Genomic DNA, 24,781 nt, shown 5'->3' on the forward strand with positions numbered 1-24,781 from the left:
AGTACGCCTTAAATGTTAAATGTTAAGGCGTACTAGTTATGGCAGCTACTGGAAGGTAGTTGTGCTTTCTGGGTTCGAGACCCACTGGTGGGTGTTGTCCAAAGATTGTTAATCTTCACTTGTGGTTTATGCAAGTATAGGCTTATATATATATTTATTTATTTATTTATAATTTATTATCGTGCTGAAGCTGACCTTACGAGAGGCAGTTTCTTACTGCAACTCCGACATTCTTACCTTCCGAAATCCAGACCAAATGCGTATTTTCTTGGAAGGGTTACGTTTAATCCCGACTTGTCCAGTGGATATTCGCAGTGGGTATCATTCCCTATGGGCGATCTTATCCCAGGGACGATTATTCACCAGGGGGCGATCATTCTCAGACCACCATTTATATACACAAGGTGGAAGGCAGACATGAAGCACAAAACTTCAGTCCAGTTTCACGTGAATGTTTAACATGCAACATGACGAAATCCGTAAGAGGCTAGTAGAACACCTAGAAACAAGATCATCTATAACACAACACTTGGATTCAGGAACAGAAAATCTTGCCTTTCAAACTTAATTAGAATTACATGATCGGGCGACAGAAATCAGACAAGGCAAAGAAGGGTGATCAGACTACATACTTTTGAGTTGGCAGAAAGCCTTCGATTCAGTACTCAACATGAGATTAGTGAACAAGTTGGAGAAAGAGGCGCATGAGATACATGGAACGTGCTCGAGTCGCACCCATCCTTGTAAATTGCTAGTACCAGTACTTAGACCAACTATTTGGTCGACCATTATATACTGTTGAACCCCCCAAAATAGAACTTTTTGTAAAAGGATTAATTTTTGCAAAAGTTAATTTTTTTAGAAACCCGATAAAATCTAAAATCTATATTAACTTTCCTAGGCCTAGTATAGCACATACATGTACTATATTAGGTCTAAGATAGCGTATTTTAGGATTAGTATTCCTTACGACAGATAAGGCTAGGTTCTTTAGATGCATTTCTAACTTTATAGAATGTCATTTGGGCCAAATTCAGTAATACAAAAAATGAACTTTTGTGGGTCCAACAGAGCACATTGAGACGTGTGATCAAATAGTTGTCATAATTTCATTTATTTATTTATTTATATACAAGAAATTACATTGGGTTTTATGAGAGAGTACATAGTATTAATGTTTTAACATTCTTGTAAAGCCACTAGCACGCATAGCATTTCGGGCAGTACTATAATTTAAGGAGGATAAGTTGTCCGGTGACATGGGCGCGCACAGATATAACCAGTAGGGTGCCACTGAAATCAGAGCTAGGATCGTAATCTATGTACATCATTGGTGCCCAATAGGAGAATGACAATGTTTTATGGCGGAACCTAAATGCTGAATACTAGTACATCTGAATCATCAAGAATTAGCAAGTGGTGAGTATCATGATTAGGGCATTTTTTTCAATTATAAAAGTAAGGCGGGGGATCGCAGGTTTTTTGAGTATTAGATAATTAGCCGCGAGTTTAAAAAGGTTGGGGGGACTACTGGATTGTACGTGGTCTCCAAGACATGAAACTTCTTTGCAATATTTTCGGAAGGCAAAAATTGTTAGGAAGACATATAGTGTAAGACTGAAAGAAACAGACACAGAATAACAGAAACTTTATTCGTAACAACTTATACAAATCACTGCAGTAATTGCTGAACTAAACTGGTGTACAGCAAGTTAAATCAAACTTACATTTTTGGCATAAAGAGAGTAGTATTTAGCTTACAGTTTGAAAAAAAAGTGTACTTTACCATTAGACTACATTATATTTGCAAGACTGATCAACATAAAAACTACATTTAGAAATCTGAATAGGAAGTCATTCATGACCTTGTGTACCACATATATCATACCAGTCAGAATCTATCCGGAATATGCTGTACCAGCTTGGGGCTCTGCTCTACTCTCCTTAAAAGTAATTTAACGAAGCTGGTTTATGTTCTGAACCGTATTATTTACTTGCCGGTACACGAGCAAGGGGACAGTGGTTAAAACTAAGTGTCCAAATGAGTCAAATTTTTTAAGGTTTAGTTCATTTATTATGCACCCCATACCTTTCCTGTGGGCGATAGTGGAAAGGGTTACAGAGGCACATAATGGCGGTCAGGGACTGAACCCTAAAATTCATATAGCTAAGCAAGTTACAGTCTTGATGAGCTAGTTACAAAATTTAATGCACATCATATCAACAATGGGCTCGAGACATGCCCTTAGAAAATTTGAAAGTCAAAATAGGCTACTGAGTGTATGGAAAGCACTAAAAAGAGAAATGATGGATGAAGTCATTTCTCACAGGTACAAAAATAGATATGACAGTGCCTCAAAGACACAACGAACATGTACATCAATCTATTGAAAGGATACAAATATTCTTCATCTTCAGATGCAAAGAGCTGAAGCTAAACCTCCGCAAGCACAATTAGGCGAATGCACACATAACGCAAAGCAGGACAGAAAATAGTTTCACGATGAAATTAACAATGTCATATTCAAAACATGTCTGAAAAATGATCTCCATACACCATTCAAAACATTTACACTTCTCCGCCATATTCATATATGTTTATTATTCAAAATAATAACAAAATCAAAATAATAATAAAATAATAATTATTCAAACCTTCAACAAAATCATTATATATCAAGTGCAATCCTTAAAAAAACTATAATTATAATGTTTACGCAAGACTAAGCGTATTAAGTACTGCAGTTCACATCAAATATATAATCACAAAAATATCATCATTTTTTTAAAGCTAGGCTTGAACAGAAATTAATTAACGATTTACAAATGTCTTTTATACCATCTGATGTTATCATTTAATGCATTAACTATTCAGAAATTATTTGAATAAGATTTATTAATGGCTATATCAAAATTTGCGAATTCTGAGCATTATGATAAACTATAATTTGATACATGCCTTATACTGCATCAAGAATAAACTTCAATATACCATACATGCCTCATACTGCATCAAGGATAAACTTCAATACATCATACATGCCTCATACTGCATCAAGGATAAACTTCAATATACCATACATGCCTTATACTGCATCAAGGATAAACTTCAATACATCATACATGCCTCATACTGCATCAAGGATAAACTTCAATATACCATACATGCCTTATACTGCATCAAGGATAAACTTCAATATACCATACATGCCTTATACTGCATCAAGGATAAACTTCAATATACCATACATGCCTCATACTGCATCAAGGATAAACTTCAATATACCATACATGCCTCATACTGCATCAAGGATAAACTTCAATATACCATACATGCCTCATACTGCATCAAGGATAAACTTCAATACATCATACATGCCTCATACTGCATCAAGGATAAACTTCAATACATCATACATGCCTCATACTGCATCAAGGATAAACTTCAATACATCATACATGCCTTGTACTGCATCAGTATAGACAGATGAAACATTTAGTCAAACTTAGATTATTATCTTTCATTGAACTTAATCTTTCTAATATTTTACACGACTCATTTGTTTGAAATAAATTAGTTATAAATAAAACTATTACTATATTGATATATTCGTAATTCAACTTTGAGCCCCCCTTGCCTAGGTTTAATGGCATCTAATTTGTAAAGAAATTTTGAATATAAATAGGGATATTCCAAATCTTCCTCCACCTCTCAGACAATAGAACAGATACTGTCACACAATATTCAGTCAATATTTCACATACATCTTGAATGTAAGATAAATCTTATATACAGCTTAATAGTTTCTTCTATTAAATATAAATTAACTTCATTATATATTGAGAGTTTATGCATAATTAGGCCTCGAAAGGATAGGTTAGGTAAGGTGGTTTCATTTTCAAAATTTGGAGTGTGTGCTGCAACCCGTCCTCAGATCAAGTCTATTCCATCCAGCGGTCAACCCCAAAGACTCATTCGTCAATTTTAAAATGCTGTTCATCAACAACAATTTTCTCAAATATAAATGAATATTATTATAAATTAGCATAATGTGCACATTTAAGCATTGGTTAGGTTAGGTGTTTAAGTTCTGTTGGCGATTATTTATATTTGTAGTTCGTGGGTGAATCATTTCAACCCGTCCTCGACTCAAGTCCATTACATCCAGCGGTCGACCCCACAGACGCATTCATAAATTTTAATCTGCTGTTCAATCAAAACGGGAATTTTCTCAAGTATAAATTAATATTATAATATATTAGCATATTGTGCATATATAGGCATAGGTTAGGTTAGGTTAGGTGTGTAGGTTCTGTTGGCGATTATTTGTATTTGTAGTACGTGGGTGAAGCATTTATACCGTTGTGATTCGAACAAAATTCGTCAGTGAAGCACTTGTTCCTGATATGTTCGAACGTTAGCAGTTGTGAGTCGTGTGTAAACCGCTTTTCATTCATAAACAGGGGGTTTGGCGGGTGCATGGAATTACTTTTGGATCTTTGTTTGGAGGACGGGCTGATCATTTACAGCTTTGTGGTTCGAACAAAATTCGTCAGTGAAGCACTTGTTCCGGAAGTGTTGGAACGAAATCAGTTGTGGGTCGTGTGTAAACCGTTTTTCATTAATAAACAGGGGGTTTGGCGGGTGCATGGAATCACTTTTGGATCTATGGAGGACGGGCTGTGGGTCATAGCTTCGAACAGCAAGTGAACGAAGCACGTCTTGGGTCATAGCCTCGAACAGCAAGTGAACGAAGCACGTCTTGGGTCATAGCCTCGAACAGTAAGTGAACGAAGTACGTCTTGGGTCATAGCTACGAACAATCATATTAAATGAACACGGAATGACACCGACTGAAATAATTTTTTTTTGCATGCACATCGTGAATTCGTTGGTCCTTTGATTTGATTATGAGTCAGAATAATTGATAATCTTGTATTGCGGTCAGGACATTTTTAAAGCTGTGTCGAACCAAGACTTTGCGGAAGTAGAGTAGTCAACCTCCTGATGTTCTAATCAGTAACTTGTAAAGCCATCTGAAGCCAAACTATAATGCTCCGCTATCTCTTAAACTAATGATGTATGCATCTTGAAAATCTGCCGGCCCCTATGCTGACGTTTCTTCTCCGCAAGTGCATCTCTGGAAAATAAAGGAGGACGAGTTAGCCAAACTTTTTTTTTTTTTACTTTGAGCCTAATAGGGTATTCCCCCCCTGAAACATACAAAATGTTGAGTGTTTGTTGTTGTGCTTGAGGCCTAGCAACTGCTAGAGGGTTTGATGACCAAATCACACATCAGAAAATGAAGAAACGACGACGTTTCGGTCCATCCTGGACCATTATCAAGTAGCAACCCGTCCTCGACTCAAGTCCATTACATTCAGCGGTCGACCCCACAGACGAATTCATAAATTTTAACATGCTGTTCATGCAAAACGGGAATTTTCTCAAGTATAAATTAATATTATAATAGCATATTGTGTATATATAGGCATAGGATAGGTTAGGTCAGGTGTTTAGGTTCTGTTGGCGATTATTTAAATTTGTAGTACGTAGGTGAAGCATTTATTGCGTTGTGATTCGAACAAAATTCGTCAATGAAGCACTTGTTCCGGATATGTTCGAACGTCAGCAGTTGTGAGTCGTGTGTAAACCGCTTTTCATTCATAAACAGGGGGTTTGGCAGCTGCATGGCATCACTTTTGGATCTTTGTTTGGAGGACAGGCTGCAAGTAGTGTCATACAACCAACCCGTCCTCGACCCAAGTCCATTCCATCCAGCGGTCGACCCCACAGACGCATTCATAAATTTTAACACGCGGTTCATTCAAAATGGGAATTTTCCCAAATATAAATTAATATTATAATATATTAGCATATTGTGAATATATAGTCATAGGTTAGGTTAGGTGTTTAAGTTCTGTTGGCGATTATTTGTATTTGTAGTACGTGAGTGAAGCATTTACTGCGTTGTGGTTCGAAGAAAATTCGTCAGTGAAGCACTTGTTCCGGAAGTGTTCGAACGAAATCAGTTGAGTCGTGTATAAACCGTTTTTCATTCATAAACAGGGGATTTGGCGGATGCATGGAATCACTTTTGGGTCTTTGTTTGGAGGACAGGCTGTGTCATAATGCAGCCCGTCCTCCAAACAAAGATCCAAAAGTGATTCCATGCACCCGCCAAACCCCTGTTTATGAATGAAAAACGGTTTACACACGACTCACAACTGCTGACGTTCGAACATATCCGGAACAAGTGTTTCACTGACGAATTTTGTTCGAATCACAACGCTATAAATGCTTCACCCACGTACTACAAATACAAATAATCGCCAACAGAACCTAAACACCTAACCTAACCTAACCTATGCCTATATATGCACAATATGCTAATATATTATAATATTAATCTATACTTGAGAAAATTCCCGTTTTGAATGAACAGCAGATTAAAATTTATGAATGCGTCTTTGGGGTCGACCGCTGGATGTAATGGACTTGAGTCGAGGACGGGTTGCATAATGATCCAGCTCCTCAGCTCAGGAACGAGCCTTGTTGTATATACTTGAACATTTTCTTGTTTGACATTGTTTTCAGGTATATGGATTCCGTGCCGGTTTTGCTTATTCCAGAGTGTCACGAAGATTAAGGAAGTAACACGATGATGATGATGGTTGCAGATGGGGAACGCAGTACCCGGGTAGTGATTATGGCTACAGAGGTGAGGACAATATTTAGTGAAGATGGTTACAGGGAGGGAGGGAATAAAGTGTCAAGCCATTACGGTTATATAGCACTTCTAAGGGGTCAGGATAAGGATTTGGGATGGGACGGGGGAAAGGAATGGTGTCCAACCACCTGTTGACGGTCCGGGATCGAACGCTGACCTGCATGAAGCGAAACCGTCGCTCTACCGTCCAGCCCAAGAGTGTGTGTGTACAGTGATGAGGATGGTTGTATGTAGTGTAGATAATTAGTGTTGCGTGTAGTGCTGATGGTTGTGAGTAGTTAAGATGGTTACAGTGAGGAAGAGTGTGAAATAAAGACAGTGCTGAAGGTCACATTTAATGATAATTAATACAGTAATGATGATTGTGTAGTAAAGTTGGTCACAGTGATAAAGATAGTGTGTAGTGAAGATGGTTAATTAGTAACATTATCACTGCCCAATAACTTGGGCTGGACAGTAGAGCGACGGTCTCGCTTCATGCAGGTCGGCGTTCAATCCCCGTCCGTCCAAGTGGTTGGGCACCATTCCTCCCCCCCCCCATCCCATCCCAAATCCTTATCATGACCCCCTCCAATGCTATACAGTCGTAATGGCTTGGTGCTTCTCCTGATAGTTCCCTTCCCTACGCCCTAACTATGATTAAGTTTGGTTAAGGTTACATTAGGTTATGGTTAAGTTAGGTTTCATTACGTTAATAGTGTATTATTCTCAAATACGTGATATATGATATTCAAAACTATTTGAGTATCCCCTAAAATTTAACTTACAGAAAACAGATTCTTCGGACCCTTTAAGAGAAAACGTATTAAGCGTAACCCCCCCCCCCAGGGCCTAGCAGCTGAGTGGACAGCACTTCAGATTCATAGTCCTGACGTTCCTGGTTCTGGGCAGTTTCTTTAACCCTGATGCCCCTGTTACCTACCAGTAAATAGGTACCTGGGAGTTAGACAGCTGCTACAGGCTGCTTCCTGAGGGTGTGTAACAAAAATAAAAAAAAGGCCTGGTTGAGGACCGGGCCGAGGGGACGCTAAGCCCCGAAATCATCTCAAGATAACCTCAAGATAGTATGTAGTAAAGATGGTTACAGTGATGAAAGTAATGTCATATCTTCGCCATGTCGCGAAGATATAGCGTTCGCCATACGAACAAATACAGATACTCTTTCTAGTTATTACATTAGCGGGGTAAGTATCACGGTCTATGGTGAGCCCGTAGTGGACTTACCTGGCACAGGAGCGGTGCTGTGAGTTGTTTTCTACAGTTGTCTGTTGTTGTTGTTTCGGATTTAGCTACTCGGAACGAAGTGTCCATGTAGCACGGGCTATGGTGAGCCCGTAATACAGTTGTCACGTCACATAAATTATGTCCTAAATTGCCAGAACCTAACCTGAGGACCCACGAATAAAATACTGTACAGCCAATTTTACAGCAGTCAGTTTTGCGAGCCGCTATGATTTATAGTTCATCATATTTTGGCGTTGATGATTTATACGTCAAAATGCGATGTACTGTTCTAGAGGACAGATTGTAACTATTTTTTTCATATAATTATGAAATTATCATTTTTGAATTAAGCCTAGACTAATGTAGAGGGAAGGCAACGACTGAGCCATCAAGCCAACCTTGTCCTCTTACAAAGAACGTCGCTTTTCGCTCGTATGTGTTACTAAGGCCAAAAATTGTCGTACTCGAAAATGGAAGCGGCTCGCGAAAGAGACGTACTGTACCGTTTTCTGTTTTGGGTCCTCTGGCTTATTCCGTTAGGTTAGGAGAGGACACGTTAAATTACCCGTTTTCTTGACGTTTTGAAACCTTAGGAGGACGGGCTAATCAAGCAGTATGTAATTTCATCGCGGGAATGAGTCGTGGATGACGCAATGCTCATACAGTTTCAGTAATGAAGCCTAATGTTCATCAGCTTATAGTTGATTATGTAATGTTTCCGATGGTTGGTTAGGTTCGTAAAGAGTGCATAAAATCTGACTAATTTAGGACTAGCGCAAAACTAAAGTTTTTGTTAACATTGCGTTCTAGGCTAAATCTAATTAAATACGTATATAGCCATTTAAATCTTATTATTAAAATGTTAAGCTAAGTAGTTTTCAATGTCTCATTTAGCCTAACATCATTATAGCGACTAAGTAGCGTCTAAAAGTCTAGCCTCAACTTTTGAAATGTAAAAAAATCGTGTAATGAAAAAGCATTTTGAGACAGGGTTTCGTAGTACAGTTGGCTTCATTTTCGACTCGCAATCGGGGATCCCCTAGTTCGATTTCCGTGCGGGACAGAAATAGTTGGGCACGTTTGCTTTCACCTACGCTAATACCTCCGTTCACCAAGCAGTAACTAGGTATCCGACAGTTAGGCAACTGTCATGGGGTTGCATCTTTGGGAGGGTCAGTTGTTCGACCTTGGGAGGTATGGAGAACCATAATAAACTATGAAAGTGGCGATGCTGTTTACCTATTTACACCAAAGCAAAAACAGCCTAATCTAACCAAGGGTGCAGACACCTACACAACAGTAATGCGATTACAGTAATATATTTAAAACAAACTTAGGCCTACTGGTACTATATTTTGATCAAGAAATTTATTTAGGGTAAATTTCTCATAATCATCATTTTATCTTACTTACGTTCAACAAATAGTATGTAACAACCTTTGAATGATGCTCATTATTCATTGTTCTTAAGGGGCTTGAAATCAAACTGATTCTTGGGTCGCGAGGCAAGCATTCTTGACAGGAAAGTGCTGCTTGCTGAATGACAGGTCTCAGATGAGCTGCTGTTAGTGGCTTTCATGGCGTTCCTGTCTTCTCCTGCTGCCTCATCGCTAGTAGTCGACTCCGCTGGGATTCCTTCTGCTGGAGCTGGGCTCGAGACCTGCTTGTCGATTTCCGAGTATGGCGGAGGAGCTTCGTTCTGGAGGTCACTATAGGCAGGAGGAAGGTCTCTATTAGATGGTGTTGGGCCTGCAGGGATTGGCACTACCACGCTTCTCACGAAGGTAGAATTCCTCACTACCTGGACATTCCTTCTACGATTCTTTCTACGGCAGTAAAAGCTGCAAAAACTAACGCAAAAAAGTATGGCACCCACTGGGATGAAGATAACATGGCTTGTACTGGAACTGTAAGTACTTGCATACCGAGTTTCGGAGCCGAAAGTCTTGGTATATATTTCACTCAGATTCTTCATTACCCTGTCGTCTCCAAAAGGACTGTCGCTTTCGGGAAAAGATAATGGCTCAAGTAAGCACTCTATGCCAGGTTTTCCAAGGACAGTTAAAATATCAGCACTAATTTGAACTCCACTTGTTAAGTTACAACCAAATGGGTCCCATAAATATGTAAATTTGATAGTGTTCGTGCCCATTAAAGTCAAGTGAAACGTAAAACCTTCAGTGTCAAAGCTAACCTCGTACCATTGCCAACCTCTTAAATCTTGCATCGTCGCGTTCTTTCCTAGTTGTTCATACACCGTAAAGTTCACAAAGTAAGTCTTATATAAATCACACGAGTCGGAACTTAGTACAAGCGTGGAGTCTGATATATCTGAACGAAAGAAGGCCTTTTCGCCCTCGGTGAGAGTAATATCTTGGCTCCCCACCGGACAGACCAGTATCATGGTGGCGAAACGAGGCCATAACACCAGCAACAAGCAGAGTATCTCAACCCTACACCTCGACATTCCCCCCTTTTTTGTGTGAGTGTGTGTATTTATCTGCTTCTGAAGCTTCCACTCCTAACAACGTTTATTACGGACTTCCTGATCGAACACTGCTTTCAAGACTGAGCGATGGAAGATGTCGTCGCAGCTTACAGGTGCTGGTTTAAAGCTCACAGGTGCCGGAGCATCAGCACCACCCCACGCGACCAGCCAGGCTACACTGCCCAGGCTGTTGCTTGCGGCTACTCTCGCTCCTCCACACTAGGCGGGTGATATTTTTGCCTTGTATCACCACTGGTTTACTGTCATGAATTGCTAAATTCAAACCTCAAACAAGTTGATTAACATATTCTGGAATGTGTATTCAACTTGTGTTAAAGATATTTAACTTTGAGGTTCGTATAGTTAAAAGTAACGTAACATAGGCAATATTTTTTGGGATATTCCCATGACGTCAGGTTCAGTGGAAGGATGTCAGAGGCTGACATACGTGCCTTATCAACAATATATTCATGCACGTACCATTTTGTTAACATATTGGCCATACCGTGTTATTTACAGCTTAAATACCACCATCGATGTTTCATGACTACTCTTCCTTGCATAGCATAAACATTTATTAACAGAACTTATATTTAACAAAGATTAACGAAATCAAGTATCACCCTTATATGTTTAAAAACCTCCTCGTTTTTTTTTTTTTACATAATTCTTGGATAGCAAGAAAGCACAAGTAAATAAATTTGTTAGCTTTAATTTTCGTAAATAATGTGACGGACCGTTAGTTAAATATTAGACTAGGCTACGTCGCCAAGCAAATAGTTAAGAGAAAGTCTTATACATATTAATGGTCTTAGCTTTCTCCCGAGATAACTATCTTGATAAAAAAAAGAATAATGGATAACATTTCATCATAACTCAGCTTGTTGATAGCCCTTATACGCTTAAAAAAATATAAATATGCAAATTTAATACGAAAAAGTGCAACTTTGCCTGAGTTCTATTCAACATTGCCAATGTTCTTAGTTTTTATAACACTTTTCCAATGTTCTTAGCCAAATTCACAGTTTTTACCTCAGTTCCCTGGAGTTTAGCAAGTTTACTCCTTTCACCTAATGCCTCTGTTCACCTAGCAGGGAGTAGGTACTAAGGAGTTAGTCAGCTTGTTGTGGGGTTGCATTCTGGACGGGGTCAATAATTCGACCCTGGGGTGGAGAGGGACCAAGAATAATGCCTAACGTGTATGAATACACTCTGGCTTCCTGTCCCCTGACAGTAAATTATAATTGCGTTTTTTTTCAGACTGGTCGATACCTCGAAGGCTTTACTTCTTGCAGGGTCGGTGCTCGATCCCCAATGGTCCAAGGGGTTGGTCACCACAACTTCACTCCGTCCTCATATTCCTTCCAAGCACTAAATAAACATATTTTTTCACTCTTTATTCTGATAATTACTTTCATATAACTTCGTCTTTATTAATGTGTTGCATAGCTCTGTACATATCTAGTCAAGTGTTAAATATAAATCAAATCACTTAAAAATTATACTAACTGAAAGGGGATTTGCATATTTAATATTGTTGGTCTTAGTGTTTGACAAAAAATCGAATATATTTAGTGTATATTATAATAATGAGCAAGATAACTCAATGAAAAATTAACAAGCCTAGAATTTATACCGAATAATTATCTTATCAAATTATATTCAAATACAAATAATTACCATCAGAACAAAAATTCCCCCTAACCCAGTGGTGGTAAGTTGTCGAAAGCAATTTAAAATTCATTTGAATTAGCAGTAACACCTTGTATAATGAGTAATAGAATGATGCTCATTCATAGCTCAGAATGAATACATTCTGTACAGCTATACATGGCTGTATAGAAAGATACAGCTCAGTTGAAAACTTGCAATGTTCTATAATAGTCAACCTTAAAATCGAAAACCTTTTTCCCCTAGATTATTTGGAAATTCCATTTGAGCGAAGTGACCCGAATGTTTGTTATAATAATTAATAATTCATTGTATCGGGGGGACAGGAAGTCAGGTTATATATACAGTACATGTTAGGCTTGTACCCCAGGTACAATTTAAGATTCCCTAGGCCTAACTATTCTCAAAATAAGTAATTAACAAAAGAAGGCAACAAGCCGGGGAGACTATTTAGCACCATAACTATTCTCAAAAGTATAATATATAATAATAAACAAATATATAGTGTAAAAATAATTTTTTTTTATTACACAATAACGAACAAAATTTTGGCAACCCGTCCTCGGCTGAAGTCCATTACATCCAGCGGTCGACCCCTCAGATGCATTCATAAATTTTAACAATGCTGTTCATTCAAAACAGGAATTTTCTCATATATAAATTAATATTATAGTATATTAGCCTAGTGTGCATATATAGGCATAGATTAGGTTAGGTGTTTAGGTTCTGTTGGCGATTATTTGTATTTGTAGTACGTGGGTGAAGCATTTACAGCATTGTGGTTCGAACAAAAGTCGTCAGTGAAGCACTTATTCCGGAAGTGTTCGAACGAAATCAGTCGAGTCGTGTGTAAACTGTTTTTTCATTCATTTTTTCATTCAACAGGGGGTTTGGCGGGTGCATAGAATCACTTTTGGGTCTTTGTTTGGAGGACGGGCTGAAATTTTGGACTGTGGCTTTGGGTTCGGCTTCAAATTGAACCAGCCAGCCGAAGAACGGGTTGGTAGACTGAACGAACATTTGCGCGCGAGAGCTCGCTGTGTGCAGTTGTTATTAAGAGAGAATTGTCAACTGCTGCTGTGTACAACGTGCCGTGCAAGACCCTCCCTGGCCTAGAATTAAGGCGAGTGTGATAATATATTCCAGCATGCTTATTGACGAGGTAGCGGCTACCTTTTATTCTTAACACTATAATCTGAAGTTGATGTTAATAATCGGCTTTTTTTTATAGACGTTGTATGTTTGCTATTTATTCATCTTTCCAACTTGTTTTATTCAAGTTGTAAATAAAGAGAGTTAGATAATGTTTCAACGGTAAGTCAGACCAATGAATTATCTTATTGACGGTGGTATTGTAGGAGTTACGTAAGATAACATAACTTTTTTTTCCCCCTTGTAGTAAACCTTTCCATGATATCTAATGTCCAACCATCTAGGTTCAAACGCAAATTACCCAACATGACTACAACAAACTGTTTCACTCCCAACATTCCACCTACTGCCAAACCATAACACTTAAAAAACATAAATTTTATAGTATATTTGTACTCCACCTAATCCGTTCAAGTTCAAGTATGTTTATTGAGACAAGAAAGAAACACATCTTAGGGACAGAGTAGCTTAGGCTATTTCTAGCCCCAAACCTAATCCGTCCCTCGCCTAATCCATCCATCTCAACCCCTTCCCCTCATTTAATTCCCACTCTCGCCAGCAACAAACGGCCCACTACAATCTAACCCCAAACCATCCATTTGCGACAGACTATTGAAGATCTTGCGAAGTAGGATCAAGTATAACATTTGGGGTTTACGGCTCATCCTCGGTGATTTGGAAAATTGGTTTACTGAGTATTATATAAAATATATATATTAATAGTATTTTCCCTTGTAAATTGATGTAAATATATTTATTGTATAATATTGAATAAAGAAAATAATTCCATCCGTCAACCAATCCCAACCCACCCCCCACCAACTTTCAATCCCCCCTTCCCCCTCCAACCAAGGTGGATAAACACACCTCCACCCTGACCAAACATATACCCACATTCTCCCCAGCCACCCACCTCTCCACCCCTTCCCCCTCTCATCCACCCAGTACAGCTCCTCTCCCCATCCCCCCTCCTCTCATCCACCTACTACACCTCCACTCCCTTACCCTCCCCCCCCTCTCATCCACCCACACTCGCCACTTTAAACCCAATTTACATATTACGGAAATAAAAGCCGGTGGTCCTTTCGTTCTTGCCTCGTATACAAGGCACAGCCCTGCGCCGTGGGCCATTACATCTTTCTGTATTATCCCTCCCCCTAACCAGGAATAAAAATCGCCCAATACTCTGACTTGAGCTGAGTACAGTGCCTTAAGCCACGCTCCCTTACCCAATGTGCAGTGATGGTTCCCTACCACCCCCCCCCCCCCACTGATGGGCTCACCATAGCCCGTGCTATTTGGAACTTTTTTGTTCCAAGTAGCAAATCTTGAACAACAAATGCTGGCGCCGCCTGAAGTAATGGTGGTTGTTGTGATACGCAATACTGCTCTTGTTATACAATAAATCCTCCTGGTTAGTTAGTATGCTTTGTGACTATGTGGACGATCGTCCATATTGATGTAATGGACATTTAGAATGTAGAATTTAAAAACAAAATTCACGTGGGTTGCTACCCCACGCGAGTTAAATTGCTTACATGATAGCAATTTAACCCAATTAAAGTGTCTTTGGTATAATTGATATATAATGGGAATGGTTCATAATTATATAATCGATATCACCGTCTTCCTCCAACCTCCCCCCACCCCACCTCACCCCATCCCAGCCATTTGAGTGGGATGGGGATCCCGAAAACTCTCTAGAGCAGTTTAGGTAAAGTAGGCTTGGAGAGCTATATAAACTTTCGCCAAAAATTCAATCTTCAAGCAACATAGCAACTCGTATTGACATAGTTATATAAGTGAAATAACCTTTAATGCCAGCATAAATACAGACATTCAAATTCGTACAGCTACTGATGCGGACTTCACTTAATTGTAATTACATGTAATTCAAAAATTATTCATTTTAGTAATGTATTATGAAAATGAATCATATCGTACTAGTGACGTGTTGAAGAAATAAAGCAAGGTATAGGAGTATTTGGCATACGGTAGCGTATGTTGTATATTGGTACAGAAACTTACGGAAAGGATAAGACGTTCAGTTGATTAAGGCAGCGTCTGGGATGCTCTTGGACGCAAGTTCGAATCCTCGTCACGGCCCTTGTGGATTTGTTCTTTACGGTGAAGTGTAGATAGAGTTCAGGCACTCAGTCCCAGGTCACATTACTCTGCCATCCCTGGTTTCCTAAATTCCTCTCCTATTTGAATTATCTAGTAATATTGTCACTTTTACTGTAGTAGTTATTGAAAACCATTTATGAAACTAGATTACTTTATAGTCATTAAATGAAAATATATCCTTATTTCAATGGCTCATTAAACTGTCATTTGATGTAATATTCAAAATATTGTTGGGAAGGCTGAAAGTGCTTTGTTGTCCAAAGAAAAATAGGCTAATAACTTTTTCCTTCTAACACTCCTCGCTTTTTATTAAATATTTTACTTTTTTACTACTTAAATTAAATTTATTTACTTCATTTTTAGTAAGGAAGGGCGGATATGGAAAGCGCGCCTTTAGCCCTTCCCATAATCTTTGGGAAGGGCAATGACGCTTGCAGAGCCATTGTAGCTAATTTGCTACATTTGGCAACAACTAAAGGGGGGGGGAGTGGGCCAGCCCCATGGATCGGTCTCGTAGTGTCGTCATTTTTTTTTTTATCTCCAATAGCAGTTAGTTTAGCTCATTTATCATGCACCCCATCTGATTATTTTTCCCAGTCAGAGAAATGGCTGAACAATCCAAGTAGCGGTGTTCACGGCTTCAGATCAATTGAACTGTCAAGTCAAGGTGGTGGAGAGGTGTTCTGAGACTATTTGTGCGACATTGCCATGGTTCACATTTTTTAAATTCAAAGAAAATAATGACCAAAGCGTAGTAGGCTACGCTTTTGTAATTATTTTGTTAATTATTTAACTATACTGTAGTTAAATGTTTGGGAGATGCTTAACAAGCAACAGCATTCCTGATAAACCTCTATTGACTGTGAATAAGCACACTTGACTACAAACCACAGTGATTAGAACATAAATGAAGGTAAAGGACAGACCCAATACGCGTGGAAATGTATTTATTCAAAATTTTCGGACGAAGCTTATATCTTCTATTAAGGTTCTGTAAATAATGTTCTGGGGCCGGATTCATGAAAGCACTTACGCAAGCACTTACGAACGTGTACATCTTTCCTCAATCTTTGACGGCTTTGGTTACATTTATTAAACAGTTTACAAGCATGAAAACTTGCCAATCAACTGTTGTTATTGTTATAAACAGCCTCCTGGTGCTTCCGAGCTCATTAACTGTTTAATAATTGTAAACAAAGCCGCCAAAGATTGAGGAAAGATGTACAGTTCGTAAGTGCTTGCGTAAGTGCTTTCATGAATCTGGCCCCTGGTCAAAACTATGAGTGTTTTTGTCTGGCAGAGCTCTTCGACACGTGGCATCCATCATTCGTCGTCATGATTATGCTCAGCAGGGACTCGCCAGAGATACCGAACCTTCAGATGAATGTTAAATTGTCCTGTATTCTGGGAACTGGGGACCCGGGCATAGTGGGACCCTTGTCCTCACCCCAGTGCTGAAAGCTCTCTCCACTGATGCTGAAGATGCATTGTTAGGAGCCCTGGTTAACTGTGCTAGATGTTCTCATGCTCCAGAAATCCAAGGGATTGATTGCTCTCCTGGTGCACATGACAGGGTGAGGTAGGGTGTGATCTCGTAATCAGCATAGGTTGGTTAGCATCAGGATTGTGGGGTAATTCCTAGCAGGCATTGTGTTTTTATTTTTATAGCTTTTTAGTTTATTTATATTGAATATATTGATATTTATTATTACTTCAAATAGTGGACTGTGTTTTAAAATTTAACCTGCCAGATCTTACCTGAACACAAGTGGGGAGTTGTTAAATGTACATAGTTTGTACCACAATTGGTGGGTATAAATAAGCTATACACATTTACTGTTTGAATAGGCTACAGTATATGTTAATACTATAAATTATTATATTGTATACATGTGTTAGTATAAAGTTAACTGGGTTCTCGGCTGTGAGTGTTAATATGGCCTGTTTTGGCAGTGGGAGAGAGAGCTGGTCCCTAAACATCAGCTTTGGGTTAGCCACACGTGGATCTTCTGGTCATGTAAATGGCGTCTGTTGGGGTTATCTTGAGATGATTTCGGGGCTTTAGTGTCCCCGCGGCCCGGTCCTCGACCAGGCCTCCACCCCCAGGAAGCAGCCCGTGACAGCTGACTAACACCTAGGTACCTATTTACTGCAAGATAACGGGGGCATAAGGTGAAAGAAACACTGCCCATTGTTTCTCGCCGGCGTCCGGGATCGAACCCGGGACCACAAGTCCAGCGTGCTGTCCGCTCGGCCGACCTCTACAAAGGGAGGGAGGGGTAGTCAAAGCATGTATAAACATCTGTGGTGCTTGCAGGTGGCAAACTCTCAGTAACTTACCTCCCTTGAACCACACCTGCGAAATGACTACAGAGTACTAACTGCATCCGCGCATATGTTATAGTACAAGGAAGCGTTATTTATCGCAAACCTGGCTTACCCTGGTTTGGGGCTTCGCAGGCTGCTTAACCATATCAACAATACTACATAATGAATAAGAGCTCAATAATCATTTGTACACTGTATGGATATAATTAGCACTTCCCGTTGTTAGTGTAAGGGTCGCTGTGGCAATTTCTCGGTTGGTCGACTTATAATTTGAGTCTTTGACGAGGTTGTGCGTGTCGCGAAATTCTCCACAAGAAGCCCTCTCGTGTGTTTACAATCTGGTACACTGGCTCGCCTAGGAGAGGCGTCTCTCCAGGATTGGTTCCAATATTGTCTTTATATTGACAATAGGAGGAAACCTTTAGGTTTACGGTATATTTTATGTAGTTAAAGCATAAAAAAACAGTTTTTGTTATTGAGTTGAATTACTAAACTGTTGCTTCACAGGATACGTTATGTATAAATATATTGTGATGACAGATACCAAATCTCCCATTCTCTTTAAACTTTTGTTGACTAACTAATATAAATTAACTACATCTTATGATGGTTACAATGTTAGTATATAGTACAGTATTAGTATGTGTCTGATTTTCGACAAGGATTGTCTGTAAATTTTCGCATCTCCTTTTGCATGGAGAACTAATATTTACTGGAGCAACCAGTGGTTACGTATCTGCAGGGATCTGTACAGTAAACTGTTGTCAAGCCAGTTTTTTCAGTTTGATCCGTACATCACCGTACTTCCGGTGTGGATGAAGTATATCAGAGGAGTAAAATAATAATCTTACCACATTCTGCATCTCCAGTATAGGTATACCTTATTCTGACTTTTACCCAGTTATTCATTCCTCCATCCTTGCCCGTTGGTCTTCTGTTGATGGTAACAAACTGCATACTCTTAAGCATAGTGTCCTCCCCATGGCCTTCCCCCCTACTACCGTAATCGGCGATGGGAAACGGCTCTGGCCAGGTTACGTATTGGCCATACACGCTTAACTCACGGTCACTTAATGGAATGCTTCCCTTGCTCCTTATTGTCCAAATTGCATTGTCCCTCTTACGGTCGTGCGTATCCTTGTTAATGTCCTGACTTCCAGGACGAGCGTGTCTTGCTTTCCGACCGTTCCTCGCGGTCACTTGTCCCACGATGGAATTCTTGATGAATTGGATACTTTTGATATCGTTCGCCTTGTGCGTTTCTGTTCTCGTAGTGGCATCCTTGGTGATATTTAGCGCCCTCTGATTATTCCACACATTTGATGGGGCTACATAACCTTCCCGGTTTGGTGCCTTCTTTTGATAATTACTTACTTAAATATATGAGTGTTGCCAAATTTTGATTATAAATTGTAAAAATGTATAAAGCAGCTAGTAGATGCTTAAAGTTACTTGAAGCTCTTAAAAGTTAATTTGGCAAAGTACAGTTAAAAGTTTAAGTACCAACTAATGTTGAAATTGAAAGTACTAGGCTTGAATTCAAGTACTTGTATGTAACTGCATCCTTCTAAAACTTGTGGAGGGGAATTTGGCGGAGCCTTGACTCGTAAACATGCTACTTTGGGTTCCTGTATTGCGCTATCTTGTGTAATATCTGCTGAGTGTCCTAGTTAGGTTCGGTCTTGTATCATCAATCCTTACTTCTTATAGTTAATTTCTTTTCCAGGAAGCTGCACAACTGTGACCATTGAAGTTACTCTGGTACTTCTTCACTCGTAAAATGCCACAGTACAGGCATTATCATACCAACATGAGCAGAGTTACCAGGATCGGCGGAGATGATAGTCTTGGCTTCATAGTGTTTGTACCTGTCGTTGTTGTCATGTTCCTGTTAGCCGTTTGCTGCCGGGTATGCAGGGGGCAGACAGCGAGAGGAGAACACATTTCTCCAGAAATACCCACAGTACCACCAGTGGAGGACAGCGTATTTACCTTGGGAAATGGAGAACACTCTCCCGAAAGTGTCAGCCTACAGCAAAGACGAAGTTCGTTACCTGGCTGGGTTGGTCAGAGAAATTTCTTATCTGAACATGGCAGCGTATCAATCCCGTCATGCTCGATAGATGTCGAGGCACAGAAAAGTTTCACAGAATCTCAAGCATGCTCTAGCTCCACGCCTGTCGAGGCTACGCCCCATGAAGGCCCACGGTCTAGCTCCACGCCTGATGAGGCTACACCCCATGCAGGCCCACGGTTTAGCTCCACGCCTGTCGAGGCTACGCTCCATGCAGGCCCACGCTCTAGCTCCACGCCTGCCGAGGCTACATTCCATGCAGGCCCACGCTCTAGCTCCATTAAAGATACACCCAAAGCGCACCAGAGTGCTAACATTGGTGAAACTACAAAAGTCCATCAAAGCTCCGTCACAGGCGAGCCAGGCTTCGTAGCCCATCATCAACCCTCCGTGGATGACGAGGTGTCGGACCCAGCACAAATAAGGGTCTCCTGCTCGGCAAAGTCTGCAACAAGCACTAGCAACAAAACCAGTCAGGCATGCCACCCGTCCGGTTCCACTGCGACTACAAAGTGTCGCAGATACGACTCCCCACTGGCCAGACTCGTGACCTTTCAGAACTTCTCTTACAAGCCCTTGAAAAATTAAGTGATCTGCATGTACAGTTGATACCATTGTGATTTCAAAACGTGTAGGAATACTTTTGTTATAGTTTGGAAAATGTGTGTATTTATATATATCTATAATATCGTAACTATTCCTTTGTTAATATGACTTTAAAATAAATGCTGTAGATAATGCGCACAAATGTAGTGTTAAGTCATGCCTTCATAGGATTGTCATGTTACTTTGCTTCTCTGTCGTTCAACCCATCCTCGACTCAAGTCCATTCCATCCAGTGGTCGACCCCACAGACGCATTCATAAATTTGTACATGCTGTTCATCCAAAACGGGAATTTTCTCAAATATAAATTAATATTGTAATATATTAGCATATTGTTCATATATAGGCATAGGTTAAGTTAGGTGTTTAGGTTATGTGGGCGATTATTTGTGTATGTAGTACGTAGGTGAAGCATTTACAACGTTGTGGTTCGAACAAAATTCGTCACTGAAGCACCTGTTCCGGAAGTGTTCGAACAAAATCAGTTGTGAGTCGTGTGTAAACCGTTTTTAATTCATAAACCAACCCGTCCTCGACTCAAGTCCATTACATCCAGCGGTCGACCCCACAGACGCATTCATAAATTTTAATGTGCTGTTCATTCAAAACGGGAATTTTCTCAAGTATAAATTAATATTATAATATATTAGCATATTGTGCATATATAGGCATAGGTTAGGTTAGGTGTTTAGGTTCTGTTGGCGATTATTTGTATTTGTAGTACGTGGGTGAAGCATTTATAGCGTTGTGATTCGAACAAAATTCGTCAGTGAAACACTTGTTCCGGATATGTTCGAACGTCAGCAGTTGTGAGTCGTGTGTAAACCGCTTTTCATTCATAAACAGGGGGTTTGGCGGGTACATGGAATCACTTTTGGATCTTTGTTTGGAGGACGGGCTGCATAAACATAGGCTTGAGCAGGTGCATGGAATCACTTTTGGGTCTTTGTTTGTAGGACGGGCTGCTTCACTTTCCCCAAATCCGAACGAGTCTCTAATGAACCAATAATGCAGCCCGTCCTCCAAACAAAGCCCCAAAAGTGATTCCATGCACCCGCTAATCCCCCTGTTTATGAATGAAAAGCGGTTTACACATGACTCAACTGATGACGTCCGAACACTTCCGGAACAAGTGCTTCGCTCACGTCCTCTGTTCGAACCATAATTCTATATATGCTTCACCCACGTACTTCAAATACAAATAATTACCAACAGAACCTAAACACCAAACCTACGCCAAACTATACATTCAATTTTTATGTATAAGAATATTAATTTATATATGAGAACAAACCAATTTTTAATACACAGTATGTTAAAATGTTAAAATTGATGAATGCGTCTGGCGAGGACGGCCGCTGTTTTAAACAGCCTAGTGTGAGAACGGGTTGTGTTGGTCACTGATTGACACCTCAAACTCGCATAATGTTAACCAATGGGTTGAGTTTTAGGGTGAGTGTCAACCAATCAGCGGCTGGGTTTAGTTGGCTGCTGGTTATATAAGGAACGATGAGACAAAAAGCACTTCAGCATATTTTACCTCACTTTTGGTATCCAGTTCCAGCTTCGTCTTTTGAAGGTTAGTTGAAAGTGGAGGATCCCCTCCCTTTACCCTTGTTGCGTCCCCCCTTCCTTTCCCCTAGTTCCCCGTACTAGAACTAGTGAAGTGTGTGGGTAAAACTACCCTTATTTCAGATTTTCCTTGACGAATTGAAGGTTGGGTTAAGTGCGCATAATGCTGCTGCGTGTGGCACTATAACTGACCCAAACTGGCCTGTGACGCTTACCCCACTTGTATCATGCGAGAGGCTAGCCCTTAACGTCTGTCCTTCAACCTTAAAAATTCGGTTAAATATATATTACAAATTCCTGTAAGTGTACTAACGGAAAGTAGTATTTAAAAATTAAAACTACAAATTCAAAACTAAATTTAAAACATGCTTTAATAACATGACTACTTAAATTCAGCAGGCTAGAGATGTAATTCTAGTAATGGGTAATTAGTGAAATTTTCTAAAACTCATGAACCAGGATGTTAATCTTTAGGATGTTCATCCATGATGTTGATCTGTTTTTATTTTTTATACCATCAACGCTAATTATATAACTTGTTGTATATATTAATCGTAAAATTACCTTGAAGTGAAGCATTTCAGTCGATTTGCATCATTCATGATTACTCAGTGTAGTGTAGAAAGTTCTCTAATATAACAAGTTTATTATTATTATTATTTTCTACCAAAGACGTGGCCACACAGTTACAATGCTAAGCAACATATATACATTTTCTTCTGTCCTCGAACGGAATAATTCGTCCTGACCATTGCATTTGAACGATAGTTACCTTGACTTAACTATATATAAATAAATAAATAACTACCGGTTCGTAGTGGTGCAAGTGTCAGCTCCCGGGGCTCTACACAAGACAGTCGGAAGCTTGACAAACGCGCCTTAAGTAAAATTCAGATGCTAGTCTCTGCTAATCAACGCTAATTATAAAGTCTTGCCGTAATATTACTCGTAAAATTGCCTTAAAAGTAGATTATCATTTCAGACGATTTTTATCATTCTTGACTTCAATATATGTGAAAAATATATCGATTAATAATTACCAAAGCAATCAGTTTATTATACAGTTCATGCATCTTGAGAATGGTCAGTAATTAGACCTTGTGGGACTGAACACAGTGCTCAAAATTTAGCATAAAATTATTTACTGGTAAGGAGGAAATTGATTACCATCTACTGGACTTGGAGACAAAAGTTAACTAAATAATAATAATTCCAATTATTAAGATTTATAGTTAAAATCAAAATATTTATTCACGTGAAAGTACACACACAGATGGTTTCACCAATGGTATATGTAGCTACGACCTATGGCTCCTTATTTTAGTATTTTGGATGATTTTAAGGCTTAATTAAGATTGTAGTGAAGTCGTCAGCGAAGATGATGGCTGTTGACGGATGGATACTCATGACTAAAACTAGTTTACTCTTTACTGAAAATAGTTAAAATTATAATATTTATTTATATACAAGAAGGTACATAGGGTTTGTGAGAATACATAGCATAGTATTTACAATCTTGTAAAGCCACTAGTACGCGCAGCGTTTCGGGCAGACAAAAGTCTCCATTCTTTGTCAATGTCTCAACCCATGATTTAAACCACTATTCTACACTGCATCTAGTTAAAGGGTTAGCACTTAGGAGAAATCTTGGTGCTTCTCAGTAAATTGTAATAAGCACGCTATAAATTATTATATATAATAATGGTTTGTTCGCCAAACATTATTTACAATAGTGTACGCTTTGACAACTTTAAAGAGAATGAATTGTAGGAACGTTCACAGAAAACGACATGACGTTGGAATGTCCACGGGGAAAACTACTACAAATAGGATGGATATAACATCCACACGCAGTCACTCAATGCTTGAGGTCCAGTACCACCCAAAAGCATTCGTATGGGGTCCACCACCACCCGTTGGATGGGTATGGGTCCTCACTGCCACTCACTGGATGCGTTTAAATATCATAGGCACTGTAGGTCAATGTGGGTGATATATAAAAGAGGCTAGATGGGGTCTCTACAGGCGTCGGATGGTATTTTAGTCATTTATTGCAGAGTGGGTTTGACCCCCCCTCCCCCCCCCCCCCCCACCCCACCCCAACTTCGACCAAAACGTCTAAGGTTGTCTTCCCCTCTCGCTTACTAAGGGAAGTAAGACATGTATATATAAGACATGTATATGTTTATGTATAAGTTATACATAAATACATACAAATCAGTCTAAACTCAAAATATTTACGATTTGCCAATTTGTTACTAACTAGACTCTCAATTTCACAAAATTTTGTAAACCTTGCACTTAAAATTTTGTCGTTTCATAAGTTGATAACTTTAATTATCAATTAATAATTTATTTTCTCTCTTAAATATTTGCACGTTAATATTAGTTACTATAGTCTTTTTGTGATAAAATATTACAGCATTGTTAATGGACTATGAAGCTTTAATTATATCTGCGTCTCCAGGTTTTGCTTGTCTGTTCCTATAGTTTATATTGTGGTGTGGTAGTGGGCCCCACAACCGTCCTGTGGGAGCTAGTGGGCCCCAACACCCGTCCTCTGGGCATTAGTGGGCCCCACAACCGTCCTGGGAGCGCTAGTGGGTCCCCACACGCGTCCTATGAACGATAGTTGGCCCCTCACGCGTCTTTTGGCCGAGAGTGGGTGATCCACAAGGGTCCTGTGGCCGCTAGTGGACCCCGCACGAGTCCTATGATTCCTAGTGGGCCCCACATGCGTCCTGTGGCCGCTAGTGGGGCCCCACACGCGTCCAGAGGCCGCTAGTGGGCCCCACACGAGTCCTGTGGC

General features: G+C 39.7%; 1 protein-coding gene and 1 long non-coding RNA gene across 3 annotated transcripts in view; one reads left to right on the top strand and one right to left on the bottom strand.

Annotated features, from left to right (window-relative positions):
- LOC138366602 (uncharacterized) overlaps positions 1–20,650 on the top strand; it is a 34,851-nt gene extending 14,201 nt beyond the window's left edge. The window contains exons 2-3 of the long non-coding RNA XR_011229175.1: positions 6,599–6,722; positions 19,448–20,650. This is a non-coding gene — a long non-coding RNA (uncharacterized lncRNA). The remainder of the gene's footprint in view (positions 1–6,598; positions 6,723–19,447) is intronic.
- Positions 1,636–10,667, bottom strand: LOC123755371 (uncharacterized). Of its 2 annotated transcripts, none has more exons than XM_045737933.2 (2): positions 9,393–10,667; positions 1,636–5,141 (listed from the first exon to the last, which is right to left on the bottom strand). In XM_045737933.2, the coding sequence occupies exon 1, from the start codon at positions 10,420–10,422 to the stop codon at positions 9,409–9,411; it is 1,014 nt and encodes a 337-aa protein (XP_045593889.1). In that variant the 5' UTR covers positions 10,423–10,667; the 3' UTR covers positions 1,636–5,141; positions 9,393–9,408. The 2 variants fall into 2 exon arrangements, with proteins under 2 accessions (XP_045593889.1, XP_045593888.1); XM_045737932.2 differs by having other exon boundaries at positions 9,369–10,653.
- Positions 20,651–24,781: the final 4,131 nt, after the last annotated feature.

The sequence above is a fragment of the Procambarus clarkii genome, chromosome 20 (assembly GCF_040958095.1).
Source record: "Procambarus clarkii isolate CNS0578487 chromosome 20, FALCON_Pclarkii_2.0, whole genome shotgun sequence".
Classification (NCBI taxonomy): domain Eukaryota; kingdom Metazoa; phylum Arthropoda; class Malacostraca; order Decapoda; family Cambaridae; genus Procambarus; species Procambarus clarkii.